The sequence below is a fragment of the Rutilus rutilus genome, assembly GCF_951802725.1.
Source record: "Rutilus rutilus genome assembly, chromosome: 1".
Lineage (NCBI taxonomy): Eukaryota > Metazoa > Chordata > Actinopteri > Cypriniformes > Leuciscidae > Rutilus > Rutilus rutilus.
The window spans coordinates 19269184-19292385 of NC_140209.1; the positions used below are offsets into that span (position 1 = coordinate 19269184).

Below are 23202 nucleotides of genomic sequence, written 5' to 3' on the forward strand. Positions count from 1 at the left end.
TGACTCATTCAATTATATGTATGTGTTTGACTTTTTGAATTTCATAAAAACATAAATTAAAAAAACGCTCTATTATTGGCTCATTCAATGGTAATGCAATGCATTTGTGTGTGTTCAGGTGGCAGACTTAGTAAAAGTAGCAAAAACACTTTGTCAAAGTCTTGTACTGCTCAGTTACAGAATTATTTTATCCACATTTCCCTCTCCAGAAATTATTTTACCCACATTTCCCTCTCCAGTCCAGTGTGTGGCGGTAAGTCACAATCTTGTGTCTGCCGACCGCCATTAAACCTCAGAGGAAGAAGGTTTGTTTTCATCTTAATCTCTGGTGTGATGTTGTGTTACTGGCATGATACAAACTGTTATAACTGTACGTTAATCTATAAAAAGATACCAAATTTGAGTCGGGTCAGTAAATGACTATAATATTCTCATCCTCATAGTCGTAAATAGAAGTTTTGAATCGAGCAGGAATATCTGGAGTTGCTGCAACTGAACTGAGGAGAAGATGGTGTTTGTTAAAGAGGAGATTGAGGAGGACTCGAGTGAACCAAAACCCTGGAGAATAAAACACGAGGACAAAGCAGGTTGGTGTCTATTCTAGATTTTTATTTAATGACTGTTGTGGTACTTTAAGCTAACAGAGCTTTAGACACGAGGTATCCGCGGAAAAAGTTCATACTAGAACCATATCATATCATATCAAAGCTTTATTAAGGACACACATGGTCCAAAACACTAACAGTAACAAAACACAAAAAATAACAGACAAATACACACTAAAAAAATACAAAAACAAAAAACAAACGAAAACACAATATCACATGTTTAGGCTACATATAGACTAAAACGTCAATGGTTCCACATACTGGAGGAGAATCTGACTGAACTTAGTGCCAAGTTCGTCAATGTTGAAATGATGCTGTTTGCAGTTTGCAGAATCTAACAACCTATACATGATGTTGTGCAGAACAGGTGGGCCAACACTGACAAACATTTGAAAAAGCCAGCATTCTCACTAGATATTATTGAACTCCTCTGTTGTGTAACTTATAAAATAATTTGTTCATGATTTACCCGATCAGAGGCTTTAGCGGCATCAATAAAACACATACAAATTGTATATGCCTGTTGTACAAATCTAGAATCTTGATAGTTAAGTCTAGAAAAGCAAAAATACACACATCTGCGCCATGTTTAGGTTTAAAACCAAACTAGTTATCAATGGTCAGGACAAAATGTTCCAACTTTTTCAGTAAGGTAATTATCCAGGTGATTATTTAATAATAGGCACTAACATCACAGATAAAATTTATTTATAAACATATATTTATTGCGAGGATTAACCCCTTGAGATGAAACATCTCGTTTTCGAGGGGGTCCTCCAGTACATCAAAGCAAAAAAAGAACCAAAACAGCAGAGCAAATATCACAGTCAAAGACAGCACAACAAAACACAACAACACACACACACCGGCTCACAATGCTCAACCCCACCCCACCCAACACGAACCCCACAAGTAACTTGACAGAAAAACAGACACATGATTAGCATTGCACAAGGTCAAGGACTAAGAGAAACACAAATAACAATAACAATAAAAAAATAAAAAAAATAAAAAGAGGACATAAAGATAAGAAATAATAAACACATGACCAATGAAATCCAAGGTCAAACAAACAAAACTAGAAACAAAGACAAATGTTCCTAAGATGTTCCACGAGACCCCTTTGAAACGCTGTAAGTGAAGTTAAAGAACGAATAGAAAATGGAAGATTATTCCAATCATATGGAGCCTTAAAACAAAATGCGTATTTCCCTACCTGTCTTTTAACTCTAGGAACAAAAAAAAAAAAAAATCTGATCATTGTGTCGCAGACTATATGGCGAATTATAAAGCACTAAATGTTGCTTGAGATAAACTGGATAATTAAAATAAAAACTTTTAAAAATAAACTGTAGCCAGTGATACTGTCGCCTGGCAGAAGGGGCAAACCAGGACAACTGTCTGTACAACATACAATGGTGTGTCCTAAATGGACAGCGGAGAACAAAACGGCAAAGACTGTTGTAGACCACATCAATGGAATGCAAACAAGAAACAGTAGTGTTCTGATAAATAATATCGGCATAGTCCAAAATAGGCAGAAGCAGCTGTAAAACTATTCTTTTCCTGACCAGATAATTAAAACAATTAACAGATTGATAAAGTATTTTAAGACGAGAGTTGAGTTTGCTTGTCATTGCTTGTACATGAGTTTTAAAAGATAAATCAGTTTCCAGCCAAACACCAAGATATTTAAAGGTCTCAGTTGACTCTAAAGGAGAGGAGTCGAGAAAACAAAGCTTAAGATTATTTTCACATATATCCAAGGCTTTTCTATGGAACAATAAAGAATAGGACTTTGATTTATTAAAATAGAATATGACCATATTAGCTCCCTATTAAACATCGTATACATTTTAATATCTTACAAATTTCTTACAATGCACTAAATGGTTTTGAATGGAGCAGAAAGGATATTTATAAAATGACAAAGCACTGTCACCCACAGTGACAAAGCACTGAGGTTAATTTGAGGTGTATAGATAAAGTTAACTTTAATTATTATCATTTATAATGTCTTAATATTAATTCAAAAGCAAAATGAGTGACAAAATAGATATTAGGGAGTAAAAATAGCCAATAAGCGCCCTCTGCAGCTGTTTACAATGGTAATTTAATCTTTTTATTAATTTTTTTATAAGTGTGAGTTTTCCTACTTCTTGAAACTTTAAGTTTAATAAATGGGGACAATCTTTAAAGGATGAACAAAAAATGTTTTGGTCAACACATTAAAAAAATAACATTTAAATATGATATTATAGTTTGGAAGTGCTGGAAAAAGATGTGTAGGCTACTGTTATAACCACAGTATACCATAGTTACAGTTAATACATGGTGAATGTTGGTGATCTGTGGACTTAAAGCCTTCTATAACTTGTTCGTTCATGGCACATGTTTCTCCTGGTTTCCACGTCAACGCTGTTTGATCTGATATGGTTTATAACAGAGAATTCTGCGTCGAATCTGAACGTTTCTCACTGGATCTCGCAGCGATGTTATTAATTCTGTCGCGAACTGAATGGATTTCTTCACTGGATCTCCACGATGTGTTGCGTGATCGAGATCCGCCCGCGACTGTAGCTCTGCACTGTGTATTATTGGTTCGAACTATTAAACGGTCTGTGAAGCAGAAATGAGTAGCGCAGTTTTCTCCGCTTTCATTTTCTTTCGATTTATTAACATGTCACGGCATACTCTATGCTTGAGGCTGAGAATGTGTCTTACTAGTGTATTGTGTTTAAACTGCGAAGTGCCTGCACTGTCTGCAAACTTCGTGTTCCCCGCAGTTCTGGGGTAGCGACTGCAACATTCGCAGTTCATGGAGTTCGTCTCCTTACAGTACCTCAACCAGCTGAATTCTCGCAGCCAGTCTTCCTGAAAATGGTGGGTTCGGGCCTTTATCACCTCACAAACCTCTGACTGAATCATCATCCGACCGTGTCTGTGACATTGATATTTGTCTCCGTCTCCTTCCCTCCCACGGAGTCGCGGACGTTTAGGCGCGCTCGATTATCTCTAGGACCCTCCCCCTCCACACATTAGCCAGTTACAGTGGCCATTCCCTATTCTTCTCACACTCATTGGCCTGCCACACATTCCGGATTCATTGACGCGCCCCTTCCACGTTTAACGTGTAAAAAACAAAACAAATTTACTGGTCGCACATGTGTGACGATGTAAAATTCAGTTGCACACTCTCAAATTTTGGTCGCAAAATGCGACCATTTGGTCGCAGTCTGGAGCAGGGGGGCAGGGATTTGTATTATTTTGAAGGTACCCCGGGCGCCGCCATTGGCTAGCGGAACCCCACCTGCTGTTAGCATCCCATTGACTCCCATTCATTTTGGCGTCACTTTGACAGCGAATAACTTTACATCTGAGGCGTTTAAAGACTCCATTTGTCCATTATTTGTTTCTAAAGAAACACGAAAATGTATAAAAGGCTCCATTACCTTGTAGCTTACGTTATGGCCCTGTAGAAGCAGTTTTTGTAAAAGTAGGCTAACGATTGCGTCACAGCCACGCGACTCTCTGTCGCACAGTAGGAAATTACCGTATGGACAGGAGTAGAAGCTCGCGGGCAATCGGGAGGACGTCGAGGCAAAATGACAAAGTAATTAATCAGAACACCTACAAAAAGTTTCTCCTGCTCCAAGATCATGGACAGCTCATACTCACGCTCTCCGTCTCTGCGAGTTTCGGAAGGTAATGATTCAGATTGATCTTGGCACAGCTACTAGAAGACAGACGGTTTGCTCACGTCACATCTACGTCGTCGAGCTCAGTTTGAGTCTGCGCAGTACGCTGGACCCCCAGGAAGTAAGAGTTTCTAATTGGCTTCACTTTGTCTCCGTTGAATCCAATGGGGTCGCTGTGTCCATTTATTTTACTGTCTATGGTCTGGAGCCTTGAAATTGCTATCTTATTTTGCACCGGTGTTTCGGATCTACTGGGGATCAGATTTTACCTTGATTTATAGCAGATGTTAGACGGCAAAAGATTCGTCACAGCGAATTTTTCACTGAGCAGATTTAAAAGCTTTGCACATTATTGGTAAATGTTTGTATCATATTAGGGCTCTATAGTTTCCTCTGTCGCTGCTCCTCTGTATGTTTCAGATGCCTTTAAGGGAAGTTTTAATGTGTTTTAATTTCGTGACACACAGACCACGCCCACATTATTTTGTTACATATTCGTTTAAAGCACACTTACATTCTTATTTTAAGAGGTGTTAAATGTGGTTTGATTTGTTTAGATTAATGTATTGGGCTAACTAACATGAACAACAAGCAATACATTTGTTACTTTATTTTAGGGCTGATTATTCTGAAATGATTATTAATTAAACGATTAGTCTGGCGATTATTTTATCGACTAATCTAACGACTAATTGGAATGAATTATCCTGTCTGTTATTAGCATATCTCTCGAACCGTTACTCCGAGTCCGATGGATTTCAAACTCGACAGCTGTCTGGGCACGAGTAAGTGCAGTCCTAGGTGAAAAAAAAGTGCACTAAAATACATTTTATTTAAGTGCACTTAGTACACTTCCATAATACACTTTCATAATGTACTTAAAGTGCTATATTTCGACACACTTATTTTGCACTTAATATACTAAAAGCTTATCTTTAGTACTGCTTAATATAAACTTAAAATCATCTTAGTGTACTCAATTGTGCTTTTTTGAGACACACTGAAGATGAATTTAAGTGTATTTTTAATATACTATTTCATATTTTTAAAAAATTTATTTTGTTACCACTTTAAGTATAATTGAAATCATCTTTAAATACAATAATAAACTATTTAAATTATAATAATAATAATATTAAATTATATACAAATTATACTTAGAATGTATTCCTAGATTAAAAAAGTGCACTAAAATACATTTTATTACACTTCCATTATACACTTCCATAATGTACTTAAAGTGCTCTATTTTCGACACACTTATTTTGCACTTAATATACTAAAAGCTTACCTTTAGTACTGCTTAATATAAACTTAAGATCATCTTAGTGTACTCAATTGTGCTTTTTTGAGACACACTGAAGATAAACTAAAGTGTATTTTTAATATAGGCCTACTATTTCATATTTTCAACAAATGTATTTCGTTACCAGTTTTAGTATAATTGAAACCATCTTTAAATAAAATAATACACTATTTAAATTATAATAATAATAATAATATGTAATTATATACAAATTATACTTATAATGTATTCCTAGATTAAAAAAGTAGGCCTACACTAAAATACATTTTATTTAAGTGCACTTAATACACTTCCATAATGTATTTAAAGTGCTCTATTTTCACACACTTATTTTGTACTTAATATACTAAAAAATGTTCTTTAGTACTTCTTAATATAAACTTAAGATCATCTTAGTGTACTCAACTGTGCTATTTTGAGACACACTGAAGATGAACTTAAATATGCTTTTAACATACTATTTCAGCTTTAATTTTATCTTTAGATTAAAAATCTTTAATACATTTTTAAAAACACTTATAAATTATTTAAAATATAAGAATATATCAACTGTGCTATTTTTGTAAACTTAAGATGAACTTAAACATGATTTTAAAATATTATTTCAGCTTAAATTTTTTACCCCCTTAGAGCAATAGAACCCATCTTTAAAACATTTTTAAATACACCTTTAAATTCTTTAAAATATAAGAATATACAATCATATTATATTTATGGAAACTGATTTATTGTACAAATGTATTTTAACTATGTCAAAAGTACTTTTATAAAACATTTAAATGTTAATGGTTTTTTTTTTAGTCAAGTACACTATTACTGTGTTATCAGTAGCATTTTCTGCCTCATTTATGCTGAAGTTATACTGTTAAAATGTAAATGTTAAAATTGTCCACCATTGATGAAGGCGTTTAATACAATAATCATTTTAAAGTTAGATGTAATGCATTTGATAAAAATAACCGGTAGCCTAAATGTAATTCATGTAAATGAAAACACCTATAGTTTAAAAGGATACAGGAGGAATGGTATGTGTACAAACAAAAAGCATTAAAACATTTTAAACATTATTAAAGTCCAAACAGACTGTTGGGAAACAAAATAACACAAGTGGCAAGCTTAAACTAAAAGCATTAAAGGAGTTCACCCAAAAATCAAAATGATCTCAGTTTTTACTCACCTGCGTGTTGTTCTAACCCCGTATGGCTTCCATTTATAATTGCATAACAAAATATTATATTTATGATGTAATCTGAGCGCTGGATAAGTCTTCCATTGACTTCCAAGGGACTTAAACTTGCACGATCAGAAAACATATAGACATTGTTTAAAATAGTCCAAGTGACTTCAGTGGCTCAACCATCGAGAATACTTTTTCTGCGCCAAAAACAAACAAAAATAACGAATTTATTCCAATATCCATTTACTCGTGTTGTGCTTGAAAGTTGTTTACGTAGTCTATCTGCGCAGCGCTTCTGGGTTCTACGTCACCACACAGGCTCACTATTGGCCAACGCAGGTCATGTGTGTGACGCCTGGTGACGTAGAACCCAGAAGCTCGTGCAGATACACTACGTAAACAACTTTCAAGCACAACACGAGTAAATGGATATTGGAATAAATTCGTTACTTTTGTTTGTTTTTGGCACAAAAAAACTATTCTCGTCGCTTGATAAATGGATGGTTGAGCCACTGGAGTCACTTAGACAATTTCAAACAATGTCGTCTTAATACGATTTCTGATCGAGCAAGTTTAAGCCCCTTGGAAGTCAATGGAAGACTTATCCAGCGCTCAGATTCCATCATAAATATAATATTTTGTGATGTGATGGTTAATGGAAGTCTTAAGGGTTTAGAACAACACGCGGGTGACTAAATACAAAGAACTTTTCGATTTTTGGGTGAACTAACCCTTTAATAAAATGATTAAACTACAGATTACTGTACTTATCTTATATGAACAAAACACAAATTTATATGCACTAAAAATACATTTAAAATATCAATGGTATTTAGTATACTTTCTTAATTACACTTAAGTACTACTTTAGTATGTTCACTAGGTGAAAATAAAGTATACTTGAGTGCACTAAAAAAAAACTTAATTACAAGAAAGTAATTTGTAGTACATTCTTATTTTTTGTGCTAAAAACAACTGTAAAAATAATACCATATAAATAAACTAATTAAAAGTATGTTTTAATTTAAATAGTAATTAAGTGTAATTAATAAAGTATCCTAAAAGCCTTATTTTTTAAAAATGTATTTTTAGTGCATTAAAAAAATATATACTTTTGAAAAAATAGACAGAAGAGTTTTTTAGTGTATTTCTTACAAGTACATTTTAACACATTAAAAATAATTCATTGCTAGTGTACTTTGATAGCTATGTAAAAGTACACTAACAATGAACTATTTTTAATGCGTTAAAAATGTACTTGTAAGAAATACACTAAAAAAACTCTTCTGTCTATTTTTTTCAAAAGTATATATTTTTTTATGCACTAAAAATACATTTAAAATATAAATTGTATTTAGTATACTTTATTAATTACACTTAAGTACTACTTAAGTAAAAATATACTTTTAATTAGTGTATTAATAGTGTATTATTTTTACAGTTGTTTTTAGCACAAAAAATATGAATGTACTACAAATGTACTTTCTTGTACTTAAGTGTATTTTTAGTGCACTAAAGTGCACTTTTTTTTTCACCTGGGGCGCCAAGTTTGACGTTGTTTGGATGAGAAATGCAAAAGATATCGTCGGTAAAAGATGCACTTAGAAGGTTGTGGTTTACAAATAAACATTCTGACATAAACACTCTGTCAGCTACAATGTTTACTTCTGAATAATATAGTATAAACGTGATAAATCCATTTTGATTAATTTGAGTAAAACATTTTTTTCTTTACCAAGAAAGTGGCAAGATGAAAACCACTATTTTCTGTTTCAAACTTTCACATAGCATCTTTAGGTTATAATAACATAAATAATTCAAATCCAGATTTAGATTTTCAAAGATTTATTATAAAAAACTGATTATTTTTTCCCCAAAAATGCAATAAATTCATGACACTTTTTTTTTTTTTTCTAAATGCAATTGATCCTTTGAATCAATATGAAAGTTATTTTTCATATTGAAACTGTTGAAAATACACAACAAAGTAAGTTGATCCACATATGACAGCCTCTGAACTCGGTCAATACGTACTGGCCTAAACATAGCCTACATTCAATCAGCCATCGCTAAGAAATACATCCTGAACTTTTTTGACGGTGATCAGCTGTAAAATGGCTTGGTCCTGCTCGGTTTTCGTTGACTTTGAGTACAAGAATTGAAAGTTTTTTAAAAGATCCCCTGGGTTAACGTGTCAGCATTCGACAGAAGTTTGACGCTGTCGTCTGAGAACAAGCAACAGTCAGCATTTTTCCTCCTCCCGCGTGCCTCATCTTCTTAATCTCCTCACGTAAATGATTAGATTTCGATGGCTTATGTTTCTTCCCTACGGCAGAAATCACCACAGGTTCATCAATGCCGTCAAATGTATTCATTTTTTGGTTTGTTTGTTGATCAAAAAGTACAAAGTAGATAAGGAAAACTAGGATGCTGGGTGTATTCAAAGCGCCGCCGTCACTGTTTACAATGCGTGGAATGGTGCGCTGTGATTGGTTGAGCGGATTTATCGCATTCTGTAGAGCAGGGGTGCCCAAACTTTTTCCTATGAAGGGCCAAAAATCAAACTTGATTGAGGGCCGTGGGCCAAAAGTACATTTTGCATCATAAATCAAACTGTATTACATTAAAGTTGCTATGGGTTTATTTATTTCATAATATTTAAAATAAATATAAAACAACTTTAATCTGATCAACTAATGCAGTTTTATTTGTAAAGTTTTGCATTTCAATGAACTTATTAGAGTAAAACCAACAATCCCCAAGTGTTCAATGTACAATACAGTTCAATGCCAAATACACAAGCAATAATAAAACCATGTGGTTGCAATGTCAGTGACCTAATGAGAGATATGAAGCTGGTCCTTATTTTTCAGATGTTTTTCAAGATTGGGCTGTAGCAAAGACAAGATATTATGTAGGCGAGAGTCAGTTATTTTGCTTCTAAGTTTACTCTTGTTCAAGTTCATCAGACTGAAGGTCTGCTCGCAGAGGTAGGTACTGCCAAACAGAGACAGCATCACTTGTGCCTGCTTACACATCTTTGGGTACCTGTTTGCTGGGACACATTTGTAGAAGTCTGTCAAGGGAAGGGATGTGAACTTGTGTTTCAGTTCTGAATCACACTGAAGCTCAATTAGTTCCATCTGAAGATCATATCTCACTGCATCCACACTGATGGTGAAGGGTTGAGCAAACAACTCAAAGTCAGCAGTGTTGTGTCTGAAGTCCTCAAAGCGACTGTCAAACTCCTGGATAAGGTTGCTGAGAACAGCATCATGCTGTACCTTGTTGAGGAATAGCAGGACTGTCCTATGAACAAATTATTTAACAGGTTATATTAAGAAGCTCTGCACTCACATAAAAAATGATATAAACAGTGCAATTAAAAAAAAGAGAGAGATGAAACAGCAGACTTACGCGGGTGTCAGAGGCACTTGCTCCAGTTGTACCTCTTCTGCGAGACATCTATCTTCTACATGGAATAACATGAGCCGCTTTCCGACCGGAGGAACCTATTCACAGTTCCTAGACCTATTGGCTAAAGTACCCGGATGCCGGCGTGTTCGCACCGCAGGAACTAGGAACGATTTTAGTTCTAGGAACTCCATTTGGAGGAACTAATTTAGGTCCTACTTCAGAGTAGGGTCTAAACCAGCACTATAGGAACTACCCGTGACGTTAGTGTACGCTGATTGACCGAACGCACGCGGAGCACCAGCACCCGCCATTTTTAAAACAGCTAGAATGTAAACACACAGATTATAGCCTATATATTTACTCCAGAAACTAACTATACAAACATGGAAAACAGTGATAGATGGGTCTCTAAACCTTTATGCTGAAGAGAAAATCCAACGCAACTTTGCGGGAACCAAGCCAAACATGATTGTTTATTTGCCCAGCTAGCAACACTGGACATCAACCACACGGCATAGGCTAATAACCTTTTTTTAATATACTGTCTACTTTCTATTACAGTTCTATCTAATAACATATTAAACAGTACTGTTAGACAGATCGCTAACTAATAAACACAGAGAATGCGAGCATTGTTTGCTCTGGCGTTCTCAGTGCCGCCAAAATAAAGGTCCGTCGTGCCGTCAAAATAAAAGTCACTGTGCTTGCGTCACTCCCTTACCCCTCCTACCAGTTCCTATTGCCGCGGCCAGTGCGAACGCAAACAGCAAAACTGAGTTTGGTGGAGAGTAGTTCTTAGAACTGTTTAGAAGTGGACAGTTCCAAGAAACTAAGTTCCTGTAACTACTTGGTCGGAAAGCGGTTATGGAATCAAAGTAGCTGAGCAGAAGCAGGAGCATCTCTATCACATCATCTGAGCAGACACTCTGCAGTCCCCGCATCCTCTGAAGCCTTGCATAATTCTGAATGAACTTCTTGCTCTTGTTGACACAAACTGTGGTCATGTAGTCGAGAAGCCTTTTTGCTTCAAATCCAAATTTCGTATGAATGTCTCTTTGAGGTCAATTCCAGTGAGTTCCTTGAAGTGGACTGACATGCCAACTTCATCAAACCAAAACGGCCACTCCTCTCTAAGGCATTTGATACTTTTTCCCTGGTTGACATGTTGACGCTGTGTGTAAAACGTGGACTTCATTAGACATTTTACCTTCTCTGGATTGGCATCAGAGTGTTGGAACATCACCTTGAGTTTTTCCATCTTTTGCTAGCCTGGCAAGACAGACCTACATCAAGATGTTAGGTCTGGCAACTCACCATTGTCAGGGCTCAATCCGAGGGGCGGTATAAATGGCTGTCTTTCAAATTCGCTCTGCATGCAATAGGACAGCGTTACAACCAACCAGAGCGTTTTCCCAACAGCGGTGCTAGTTTATAGATTAAACTTTTGCCATATCTGGCCAGCAAAACTACGAACACATCTTCCTGTTTTAAGAATGACTTAAGTGCCATTCTTTGTTCTTTTCTCAAAGAAAAGCTTAATTCCAAGTCCTCCAGAGTCATGGACAAAGTCGATTCGAAAGACCTCTGTTCACCAGCGGCAGCTCTTCTTTGTTTTCAAGTAGCAGGGAATTCATGTGGAACCGTCACAACTCTGTCGTCATTATGTTAAGCCCACCCACCGACTCTATACACGATGTGATTAGCCTGACTAGAGTTTGGTTTTTCCAGCTCGAAAGTCAATGGAGAGTTGCTAGACTACCCTGGCAGCAAAGTAAATTTTGCTGTCGCTAGGGTGCGTCTAGATTTCTAGGCTAATCTTTTGCTGCTGGCTCTCTTGAATTTCTTCAATGGGCAGACATTTTACAATCCATTTAATGCATCCATAAGTGTCCTGCATTGCTGCTGTTTCTTCTAATGGGATCTCATCTGTCTGTTCTAAGACATCATCAGGGGTGATGTTTTTATTTTTTTATTTTTTGGTGTTGAAGTGCGCCTCACGTTTTCAATTCTGTATTGCAACTGTTTGACAAGGGAATGGTAGCCTGTTCCAACAATATCGCCCTCTATTACATCTTGGAGAGAATTGGGATATTTTGCCACCATTTTTGATGCAACGTCAGTTGAATGCTTTTTATCTACATGAGGGCATTTTTCCGTCATCTCAGTCACAACAATCCGGACCATTTGCCTCCTCATTTTTGGGCCTGGCCTTTTTCCCCTCTCCAAAGAATGCATCACTTCCTCAGGAAATTTACTCCATGGAATCTCAAAGTTGTCATCCCACTGTGTGTCAAGTCCTGGGCTGCTGGAGGAAGTTGATGACGAATTTCGGGGTGAAACAAAGAACGATGACAGCGATTGGGTAGGTGAGGCTTCCACAGATGATACTGAGCTGTTCTCGGGAGTGTGGTCTTTAAATGACAAAAAAATAAAAATAAGATTGATTCACTGTACAATATTACACAATGTCCATGTCTGCTTTTGATTTTGAATAGTTGTGTGGTGTTTTTACTTACAATTCTGTTTCCAAACAGAAAGAAGCTTTCTGGCTTGTACAGGTCTTAATACTGTCAACCAATCATCCTCTGTTACAAAGCATAGATCATTATACGTCGACTCCAATGGACTGCAAGTGCTCTTCCAGGATGTTTTTGTTTACAGCCTGAAGTTGTGGTTGGACTTCCATGATGGCGACATCTAGGAAGGTTTGCACTGAGTCACTTAACAGAGCAGGGACATGCATCAGGTAACACTTATATTAATGTCAAACTATTTACAGTGAGTGAGCTTTAATTGGACTTTATTTTGCCACAATACTGTGTTTTAGTGGAATGACTTGGTATCCATCAAGAATGTATGATACCAAAGGATAGAAATCGGGCAGGTCATTAATGTTGATACACTTGAACCCAATACTGTCCTTTGTCACAGAATACTGATGGTATTCTGAGAGGAAGATGCCTTTGTGGATATCCATCAAAACATACAACGATGTGTCATTTTGAATCAAGATGAGTAGAAGTTCACCAAACTCCATTTAGTCATCAGTGCACATGCAGTGCCGTTGTACTGAATGTCTGTGGTAACTGTGGTATTGGTTTCTGAAAAGGCCAACTCCCTGACTTCATGTTTAATAGTGTTACTGTAGAGGTTGGGGTAAAACCATAGACTGTAAAAAAATATGGACGTAGTGTCCGTGACGTCACCCGTAGGTTTCTGAAGAGCATTTTTGAAGCCTAAAGTGGGCGGAGCCGGCCGTCGCCATCTTGGCCTTGCGTCACTCCCGGATAACAGAAAATAGACAAACAGGCGGGGCGTGAGTGGAGCTGAGGAGCCTGGCTATCTGAAATCACCTAGCTCGACGTGATCGAGTTAGCTGATGATGTAAACCCAATTAAACGTTCCTATTTTTGCCCTTCGAAATATTATAATAGTTAAAAGACATGGCTACAAGTGAGACTGTGTATTAACGTTACTTCGAGAGTGTTTGTGTGTGACAGTGCTTTATGTGCATACATGTCCGTCACTCTTTCATGGTCCGTCAGCGGCGCGGCATCGCTCAAGTTCGTAGAGAGCTTATTCAGTCCATTTTAAATTCTGATGTTGGCCGTCTCTCAAATGGGTTATGGTTTAACCGTCAAACCATAGATATGTTGCCTTTGAAGTGCAAGTAAATGCGCTAGAAAATCCGCGCTCATTCACGGACGGAGAAAGCGCCGACGCCCGCATGATTTCATCTGACGGTAACTTACATAAGCATATTATAATCCATCTGTTCCATGGGAGCAGAACGAACGAGCATTTATTGACGTTTTAAATTTGAAAACCCCAAAAAGCAACGAAATTGTCAGACATCCATTAGTGCATGTTCACAGAGGAAAACAACTGAAATACAGCGCTGGTTGTTCTCTCGAACGATAACGACGGAATCCAAAGACGTGGGCTTTGTAACGTTACCCAAGTATGAAATAATAATCCCGAAAAAAAGCACAAACACTGCAGAGATGGCAAGTTCAGCAGCTAACATTGCTGAGGTGAAGTGACGGCTAGTAACAGCAGACAAACAGCTAGCACTGACAGCGGCAATCCATCTGTCACTCAAGTGGCTTGGCCACACCCTTACATTTAAATATTAATCAACTAAACGGACGAGTTATAAAATAATTCACCCCCCTCACAGTTGTTATGAAGGGCAAAATTAGCTGTATAGACCAAATCCACATATAGACACCAGGCTTTAAACACGTTTTTTTCTACTGTAAAATTTGGCATTTTAACATGGGGGAGATACAGATTTGACTCACTTCTGACAACAGCCTCAAGCGGCCAGTCAACGAATTGCAGTTTAACTCACTTCTGTGTTGGTTTCAAGAGAGAGACGGGGAGGTTGCCGCTTGGATAAAACCCACAGCTGACCTTCACTTGCAGTAGTTTACTGCATTCTTGCCCAGCTAAAAGATATGCCTGATACATCTGATGACGCTCTGACCAATTTTTACAAATGTTTTTGAAGTTTTTCAAGTGTCTGGCACATCTTTTAAAATAACTGTGTTTACTTTCAAACCTAAGCGTCCATGACCTTATCAATGGACCAAATTTCAAGAGCAGTGCTGAATAATGGCGCAAATAGTGGTGCTTGGGTTTTAGTTGAATTTCAGGAAACAACATCTTTCTCAGCTCAAATATTCTTGGATCAAAATGTCAAGATATGCTATCTGGGACAAGGAAATGTTATAAGCACAAATAAGATCCACAATGTCTTTTAGCTGGAGAGCTAACTGCCACACTTCATCCTCATGGTTTTGCACTTTGTCACCAATCAAAACTGGTAGTAATCTCAAAAGGTTCCAGTTTTGAATGGCTTGCCCTGATAACTTTGCTCCGTCAGGGTTGACAGCACATGGCTTTGTGAGTGCTTCAGATCCTTTGTACTTAAACTGTTTGATGCGCCTGTTTAAGAGTGAGTATGAGAACCTTTTTTTTTATTTATTTTTTTATAATGTTCTTCAGGTACAGTGCTAGATCATATGACAAGACTCCTTCAAAGAGGTCATGACCTAAACAAGGCGGGAGACTAGGCTGGGATATGCGAAAAGACTCAAGGGTATTAAAGATAGAGTTTACCTTTATTCCACTGACGCCTTGGATGTTTTCAGCCTGGAGATCAGCAACAGCCGCGTCATACATCTCTGGGGTGCGTGTAGGACCACAGACATTCGGATCAGCCTCAAACTCACTTCTTGTGATTTCACAGTACCTGCAAAAATAATGAGAGCGTCTGAAGTTCTCTGTAAACCCACCTTTGCAATGATAATCCAAGTTATTCCCAGCAATGCAGTAAAGACCCCCTTTTAATGTTTCTCCATCTACAGTACATTTATTCCATCTGTCTCCAAGGATTTCAGATCTGCCACCAACTCTGAGGAAACTTTGGCTACTCCAAAACGCTTAAGGTCATTCTCAACACACAACAAGACTTAAAACATATTATCAGTATTTGAATGCAAATGAATGGATACATTTGCTAATGAAAGATAGTGTAATGGCAATTTTGAGAAGTTAATATCAAACAGCATCAGAGGTGTAAGAAAACTTTCAAGAGACAAAACTGTAATAAAGAGAAAAGGTTTATTTCAATGAGGATTCTTTTCACAAAAGCCGCAGCCACCCAGCTTTGAAATAGAATACCTAATAGACATAATAGAACATAGACATTTTATACAGTTTCTTGGCAAAAGAACTCCTCCTTCCAGGTTTCTTGTAAATTTCCAGAAAGATACCCCCTATCTCCTGCTGGTTCGGACTGGTTTCTACCCCCCTGGTACAGATCACACTGTTCTTTGTCCCTGAGACACCCAGAGGCCTTCATCTATGACCTAAATTGCCTCTCGCTTCCCTGTCCCTCCTCAGCTGCTAGAAAACCTCACAGAAACATATGATTAAACAGTTTGGAAACGAATGATTATAAGAAATGCTGAATTTTCCAAAACAGATAGACTGCGAGAACTTTGTGTCTTTTTAGCAGAACCCAGGGGATTCACAATTTCAAATTAATCTTGGTACAAAATTAGTTTGAGGCTTTCAGGGTTTTCATTGAAGAACTGGTGACATTTGAAATTTTGTCCATCATATAAATATATAAATCCGTAAAAACCTCTACATCAGGATCTCCAAACTGTTGTGACTGTTTTCCTCCCTAAATGTGACTGTAAAAAGCTCTTCAGAGTTTCTGCCACTGGTATGTAGTAAGCACATTTTTGTGTAATGTTTTCAACCATTCCCAATGCCACTTTTTGGGGTTCTGTGTATTTAAACATTTTTGTGAATGTCTGATTTCTGGAGTGTGTTGTTCTTAATTGTCCCTGATGACAGGCAGAGAACAAATCTGACTCTTAAATGCAGTCACAGATTTTAGTGACTGCTTCATCTGATTGGCTTATATACTTACTTAGTTATTGTATAGGTTTGACCTAACTCGTGCACATTTTGCATTTCCTCAATAATAGTCTGTATAGTAGAGGCAGGAATAAGCAGCTGTCCTTGCAGTTTAAGGTAGAAGAGACACACGTTTCTGAGATAAGACTGACTATCATTCTCTGGCATATCACTGGCTGCACTAGCTGTTGGCATGGCTTCATGTGTGTTTTCTGAATCATCTGTACTGGCAATGACATCTGGGGGCTGAGGGCGAGTTTCCATGTACATGTTATCAATACCATCTGGGGAGCATGCTTTATGCTTCCTACACATGTCAGAAGTAAATTATGACTTTTTTTGTAAACACGTGCTTACAACCACTTATTGGACATATCACATACCTGCCCTCTCCAATATGATAATTTAAGTGAGACACTAGCTCTTTCACCGCGTGAAAATGGCGGGCACATAATGAAACTGCACATTAAGTTACTTTGCACAAGCCTCAATAATTTTAATTCCTTTATACATACACATACTATATAAACACAGTATTCTACAAATAAATCATAAAGCGATGTTAGTGAAGGCACTGTTTAGTTGTTTAGCCTGTGATAATGACACAATGCTCAAATTATTACTATTAGTTTATCAATAGGCCTATGTAGAAAACCAGTAGGCTAAGTATTACATTAAAATGTAAAGACTAAAAGAAACACAAGGTATACAAGGATTACTGAACAGAAGTATTACTTTGCATATTAATCATTTTAATTTCTTATACACACACACTCTACAATATGCTACAAATAGCAAAAAAAAAAAAAAAAAGTTATTATAATTGTAGCCTATATTTTTTATATAAATAAATAGGCAACCTCTCAGGTTCACAATGACATTTTTTGTGAAAACATTATTATTACCTCAATTTGCATTGTTTCATCAATCATGTTAAAAGTAGCATGGGCTGCAGCATAAACTTGTCAAGTGACATACATACTTTATTTGTATTTTTATGACTAAAACTTTAGTTTTTACAATATTTGAATGTCAAATTAACAAAATTGTTTTGTTATGAGTATTACAGTATTTCTGTTTTTGATACCAATATTTGTAATATTAAAAAATAAACTGGATTATAATCACATGTTGTTGTAAATATAACAAAACATCATGTTTAATAGTTTACAAAAGTTCACTGTGATTAAAAAAAATATATGTTTTTGGTTTTACAATATTTTTCTGTAGGGATTTTACATAGTTTTTCTTTGTTTCAGTCATTTTTTACAGAGCTGACTTTTATGTCCTTTCACTTCATATTTCTCTATTTGAATTATTTTAATGTACTGAAAATTAAATTAATATTTTTCTTTCATGTCAGACCTGATGGAAGTGAAGGAGGAGAGTGAAGAACTGAGTGAAGTGGAGGAGGAATATCACGTCAAACCTGGAGAAAAACCTTTGCGTCGCTCAAAGACTAAAAACACATTTTTAAAGAAAAGAAGAGCCAAGAAATCTTTCACCTGCACTCAGTGTGGAAAGAGTTTCACACGCAAAGATGGTCTTGAACTTCACATGAGAGTTCACACTGGAGAGAAGCCGTTCTCATGTGATCAATGTGGAAAGTGCTTCACACAAAAACCAAATCTTAAAATACACATAAAAACCCACACCGGAGAGAAGCCGCATGAATGTGATCAATGTGGGACAAGTTTCACAGTAAAAGTACATCTTAAGGAACACATGAGGATCCACACCAGAGAGAAGCCGTTCACATGTGATCAGTGTGGGAAGAGTTTTTCATACAAACGAAGTCTTGATGTTCACATGAGAGTTCACGCTGAAGTGAAGCCGTTCACCTGCGATCAGTGCGGGAAGAGTTTCACACAAAAAATACACCTTAAGGTTCACATGAGGATCCACACTGGAGAGAAGCCGTACGCATGCGATCAATGTGAGAAGAGATTCACGAATTCATCACACCTTAAGAGTCACATGATGATTCACACTGGAGAAAAGCCGTTTATGTGTGATCAGTGTGAAAAGAGATTCTCAAACAAACGCAGTCTTGATCATCACCTGAGAGTTCACACTGGAGAGAGACCGTTCACATGTGATCAGTGTGAGAAGAGCTTCATGGAGTCTAATAAACTTAAAAGACACATGAAAATCCACACTGGAGAGAAGCCGTACGGATGTGATCAATGTGGGAAGAGTTTCATGGAATCAGCAAACCTTAAGAGTCACATGATGATCCACACCGGAGAGAAGCCGTTCACATGCCACAAATGTGGGAAGAGTTTCAGGGATTCAGCACACATTAAGAGTCACATGAGAATCCACACCGGAGAAAAGGCTTTCATGTGTGATCAGTGTGAAAAGAGATTCTCAAACAAACAAAATCTTAAGCTTCACATGAGAATTCACACTGGAGAGAGACCGTTCACATGTGATCAGTGTGGGAGTAGTTTTGCACAAAAATCATGGCTTGAGCTTCACATGAGAGTTCATACTGGAGTTAAGCCGTTCATGTGTGATCAGTGTGAAAAGAGATTCACTCACAGACAAAATCTTAACGCTCACATGAGGATCCACACCGGAGAGAAGCCGTTCACATGTGATCATTGCGGCAAAACATTTCTTTGGTCATCAAATCTGAAGAAACATCTGACAGTTCATACAAAGGAGAAGCGATATTCCTGTTCTGAATGTGGAAAGACTTTTTCACTGCAGCAAAGTTTACAAAGACATGAGAAAATTCATACCGGTGTGAGAGAGTACATGTGCTTTGAGTGTGAAAAGACTTTTATTACATCAAAATGTTTAAAACAACACGAGAGAATTCACACTGGAGAAAAACCTTACAAGTGTTCACACTGTGACAAGAGATTCAATCTGTCATCAACTCTGAAAGCCCATGAGAGGATCCACACTGGAGAGAAGCCTCACACGTGTGATCAGTGTGGAAAGAGTTTCTCTACTAAAACTCGCATGAAGATACACATGAAGATCCATACAGTGTAGAAACCACTTAGTGGAGAAACCAATTAGAAGACGACTAGAAGAAATTGTGACAAATATATTACGGTTGTACAGTAGAATGTAGCTATGTCTCGATGCAATAATAATAATAACATTAGAAATAATAATAAAATAATTTGTGCAGCACTTAGTTTGACAAAAAGTTTAATTTGATTAAAAAATAAATTCAATTAATGTTTTATGCCTTTGTGTGATTGCCAGAGAAATTAAAATACAGAATTTCTGAAAAACAAAACATTTCATATGGCCCTATTATTTGAACGCTTGTGTGAAAGTCAAGTGGCTTGTTTACCTCACTTTACCTTTAATTAATGACCATTTAAACAACTGATTCTTTAATGCAATATAGTGTTTTAAACTGTGCAAATAGGAAAGTTAATAGGCTTGTTCAAGTCTGAAAATTCTCTATAGCACTTCTAAAAATGAGGAAGATCGCCCAATTAATAGTTATGAACTCCAATTTTCATGTGAGATTTGTCTGTTAAGACCAGTGAAAAAAAAAAAAAAAAACAGCAGTAAATGTATATTCCCTCTCTTGACAGTAGGTGGCGCTACTAGAAATACAGTGCAACTTTCTGTTTCTGACACCCACTTTACAGAGAGGAATATCAAACAGTATTTTTTTATATTTTTGTATTTGATATGGTGCTTATCAAGAATACAGAGACAATGCCATGGATGCAACACCATCATCATCACCAGACCCTTCAGCTCCACACACTCGATCAGCTTCACCTGAATACTAATCCAGCGCACATGGGTAGGGTTGCACCAGCCGTTCGTAAGTTCTTTCTTAAATTGGAACGTTAAATTCACACTAGAGGCTTAGTTTTACTTAACTACTAGCTAGTTTGTAACTAACTCTGTACTTTATTCCATTGCACCATTTGTTCGTAAGGCAGAACGTAGCTAGTAGGTCGTAAGCTCTCCGTAAAGTAATGCGTAGTCGCATAATATGACGCTTAGCCTCTGATCCAATAGCAGCCTTCAAATACGTGAGCAAATGTTAGGTGTGTTCGACATCGGCTGCGGATGGATGTAACCGATCTGGTGTGGCGTCGGCGCTGTATCAAGTTGGACAAAATTTCGAACCGGCATGCACTGCTTCAAGTCAGCCGCCGATCGGTCTGCGCAGAGCTGCATGAAGTCGAACAAGCCTGTTGTGCTGAAATGCCGTGAATTTCAGTTTATCCTTCATTCTTTTGCCTCACGTTACTAACGGTAAAAATAAGTTTCCATTAAATACGATACTTGATCAAGTGTCTTTATATGTAAATAACATTCAGAAACAGTATGTGAAATTAAATCAATTAGGATCAATAAATGTATATTGATACAAAAAACATTAAAATTAAGTTAATTGATTATGACTGATATTTGACACGCACAACATGGACCGATGCACACAGCGTCGCGCTGTTTAGGACGGGTTCGTGTTAAAGATAGCTACTAACAAGGTAATCTTTTCACGTAATGTTCTCTCTCTTAAAATTTAAGCTAGTGTAAATGTCAGCATTATCATTTACAGTATGTCTAAACAATTGAAGTCTGTCAGGTAAAAGAAGAGCTCATTAATCTGTCTGATATTTTATTCCAACCGTTACTCCTGATCGGAGGCTGCCGTAAATATTTAGTTTATACGTAGAGTACGCTTCAACTAAGTTTAATGGTGCAACGCAAAAATATTTAGAAGAGCGTAAGGTGTAACTTAGTGTCCATTTACGTCAAAACTAGGCTAAGTTGTAACTTACGCACAGCTGGTGCAACCGGCCCCTGAACCAGTTCATCAGCACACAGTACAATCAAAGCCATTAGATGACAAGCCTGCAACTTTTAGCCAAAAAAAGCATAATGGCTAATGCTAATGCTGAGACACACTAGAACACACTAGTAAATAAACAGTTTGTAGTTGGAAGCATATGTCCTGTGAAGCAAATGGTACGGATGTGTCATTGAACTCGCGTAGATTGACCAAGCTTTCCTTTGGAAAATGTGCAGCACAGAGAGCGACATTTGGATTATAATTATGAGGGACCGAGTTAAAAATAAAATGTAACCATTGCTCCCTAACTCCACCATCCTTAGGAAGACTGAACAAAGTGGACCTGCAATCTGGGTGAAAATAACAGCGGTTCGACGGCATGGCGGCAACGACCACAACCTCTACTACCACAACAACTCTTCTCCAAAGCAGCATAAAATGGCCTCGCCCCCTTTATTGTTCCCAGTGTTCCCAGAGGAGGGGTTTATGTAAATGTTGGGGTTAGGGATGTCACTAACCCTGGAGGAATGTTGTGTAGTCCCTACCGGCCGTTTACTGTAGTCCTTAGACATTGATTTCTTTAAAAGCAAATATCTCCCTTTGTATTGAACTTTGAGCATTGTAACTTTGCAGATGTTGTTTATGCTCAAACAGCAACATTACACACTAACTAAAGTTAAAAAAGTGAAATCACATTCAACCGCCCCTTTAAATCTGCCTAAATGCTACAAGAACAACATACACATATCAGAGGATCACAGTGTGTTCAACTGTTATCTATTACATTCATTAGAGCATCAAAAACAACAGAAAGAAAAAAACTATACAGTGGAAAACTTAAAAAAAAAAAAATTCTATACATCCATTTAGCTTTTTTCTACTTTTTTTGTGCTTCTTTTAGGGCCTCAGTATATTGCTTAAGTTCAAGTTTAAATAAAATGTTAGGTTTATTATTGGTCCATTTCTGTTTGTGGTATTTTACATACATGATTATTAAGTTAATCACCAAATTTTGCTCAAAACTCTTATTTTTATACAACAAAATTATATCTTTACCAGGCATTCGAATATATTTGATTTTGTGAATTTAAATATTAGATATACAATATAAATCTAAGACAATACTCATTCATAAAATGAATGTTTTATGGAGTCTTCTTATAAATTACAAAAGACGCGTGTAGTCTCCATGTCTCTAAAAAATCTTGAGACTACTCTTCTCACTGAGTAAATCAAATGAATAGCCTTATATGTAACTTATTTAACTTTATTGGTGAGACAGTATTTACTAGGTAAATATTTAATATTCAACAATATTATTGATCTGCCTTAGGCTACTTAAGGTGGACGATAACGCCATTTTCTTCTAGAAACAAACTTTGTTGCATTTTTTCAGGTTGTCATTGTAAAGCTGCTTTGAAACAATCTGTATTGTAAAAAGCACTATATAAATAAGGTGACTTGACTTTATATCTCAAATGTATATTACATACTATAACGGCTTGCCACGTTCCCCTCTCGTTCCTCCTAGTGCAATAGAGCAACATCGGAAGCGCGAGTCCTGAAAGCCATCAAACAGTTTTCTGGCGTTTTCCGACTGAAATTAACATAGCGAGGAATATATGTTGAGTTCAGACTTGAGCGATTTTGTGTGTGTTTGTTTGTTTCGATGGTTGGAGTGAAAACTGTTACTGAATGTCGAGTCAAAAGTCAAAGTTTGAGATCTGTGAGGAGAATTGACGGGAATTTATCTCAAGTGTTGGTGTTGCCGTTTT

At 36.9% G+C, this 23202-nt stretch overlaps 2 protein-coding genes across 2 annotated transcripts in view; one reads left to right on the forward strand and one right to left on the reverse strand.

Annotated features, from left to right (window-relative positions):
- LOC311292401 (uncharacterized protein) overlaps window positions 1-23202 on the reverse strand; it is a 379414-nt gene that overhangs the window by 277482 nt on the left and 78730 nt on the right. The window lies entirely within an intron of this gene.
- LOC311292130 (uncharacterized protein) lies at window positions 299-22738 on the forward strand. The gene is made up of 2 exons (XM_084411658.1): window positions 299-587; window positions 18005-22738. The coding sequence occupies exons 1-2, from the start codon at window positions 509-511 to the stop codon at window positions 19645-19647; spliced, it is 1722 nt and encodes a 573-aa protein (XP_084267784.1). The 5' UTR covers window positions 299-508; the 3' UTR covers window positions 19648-22738.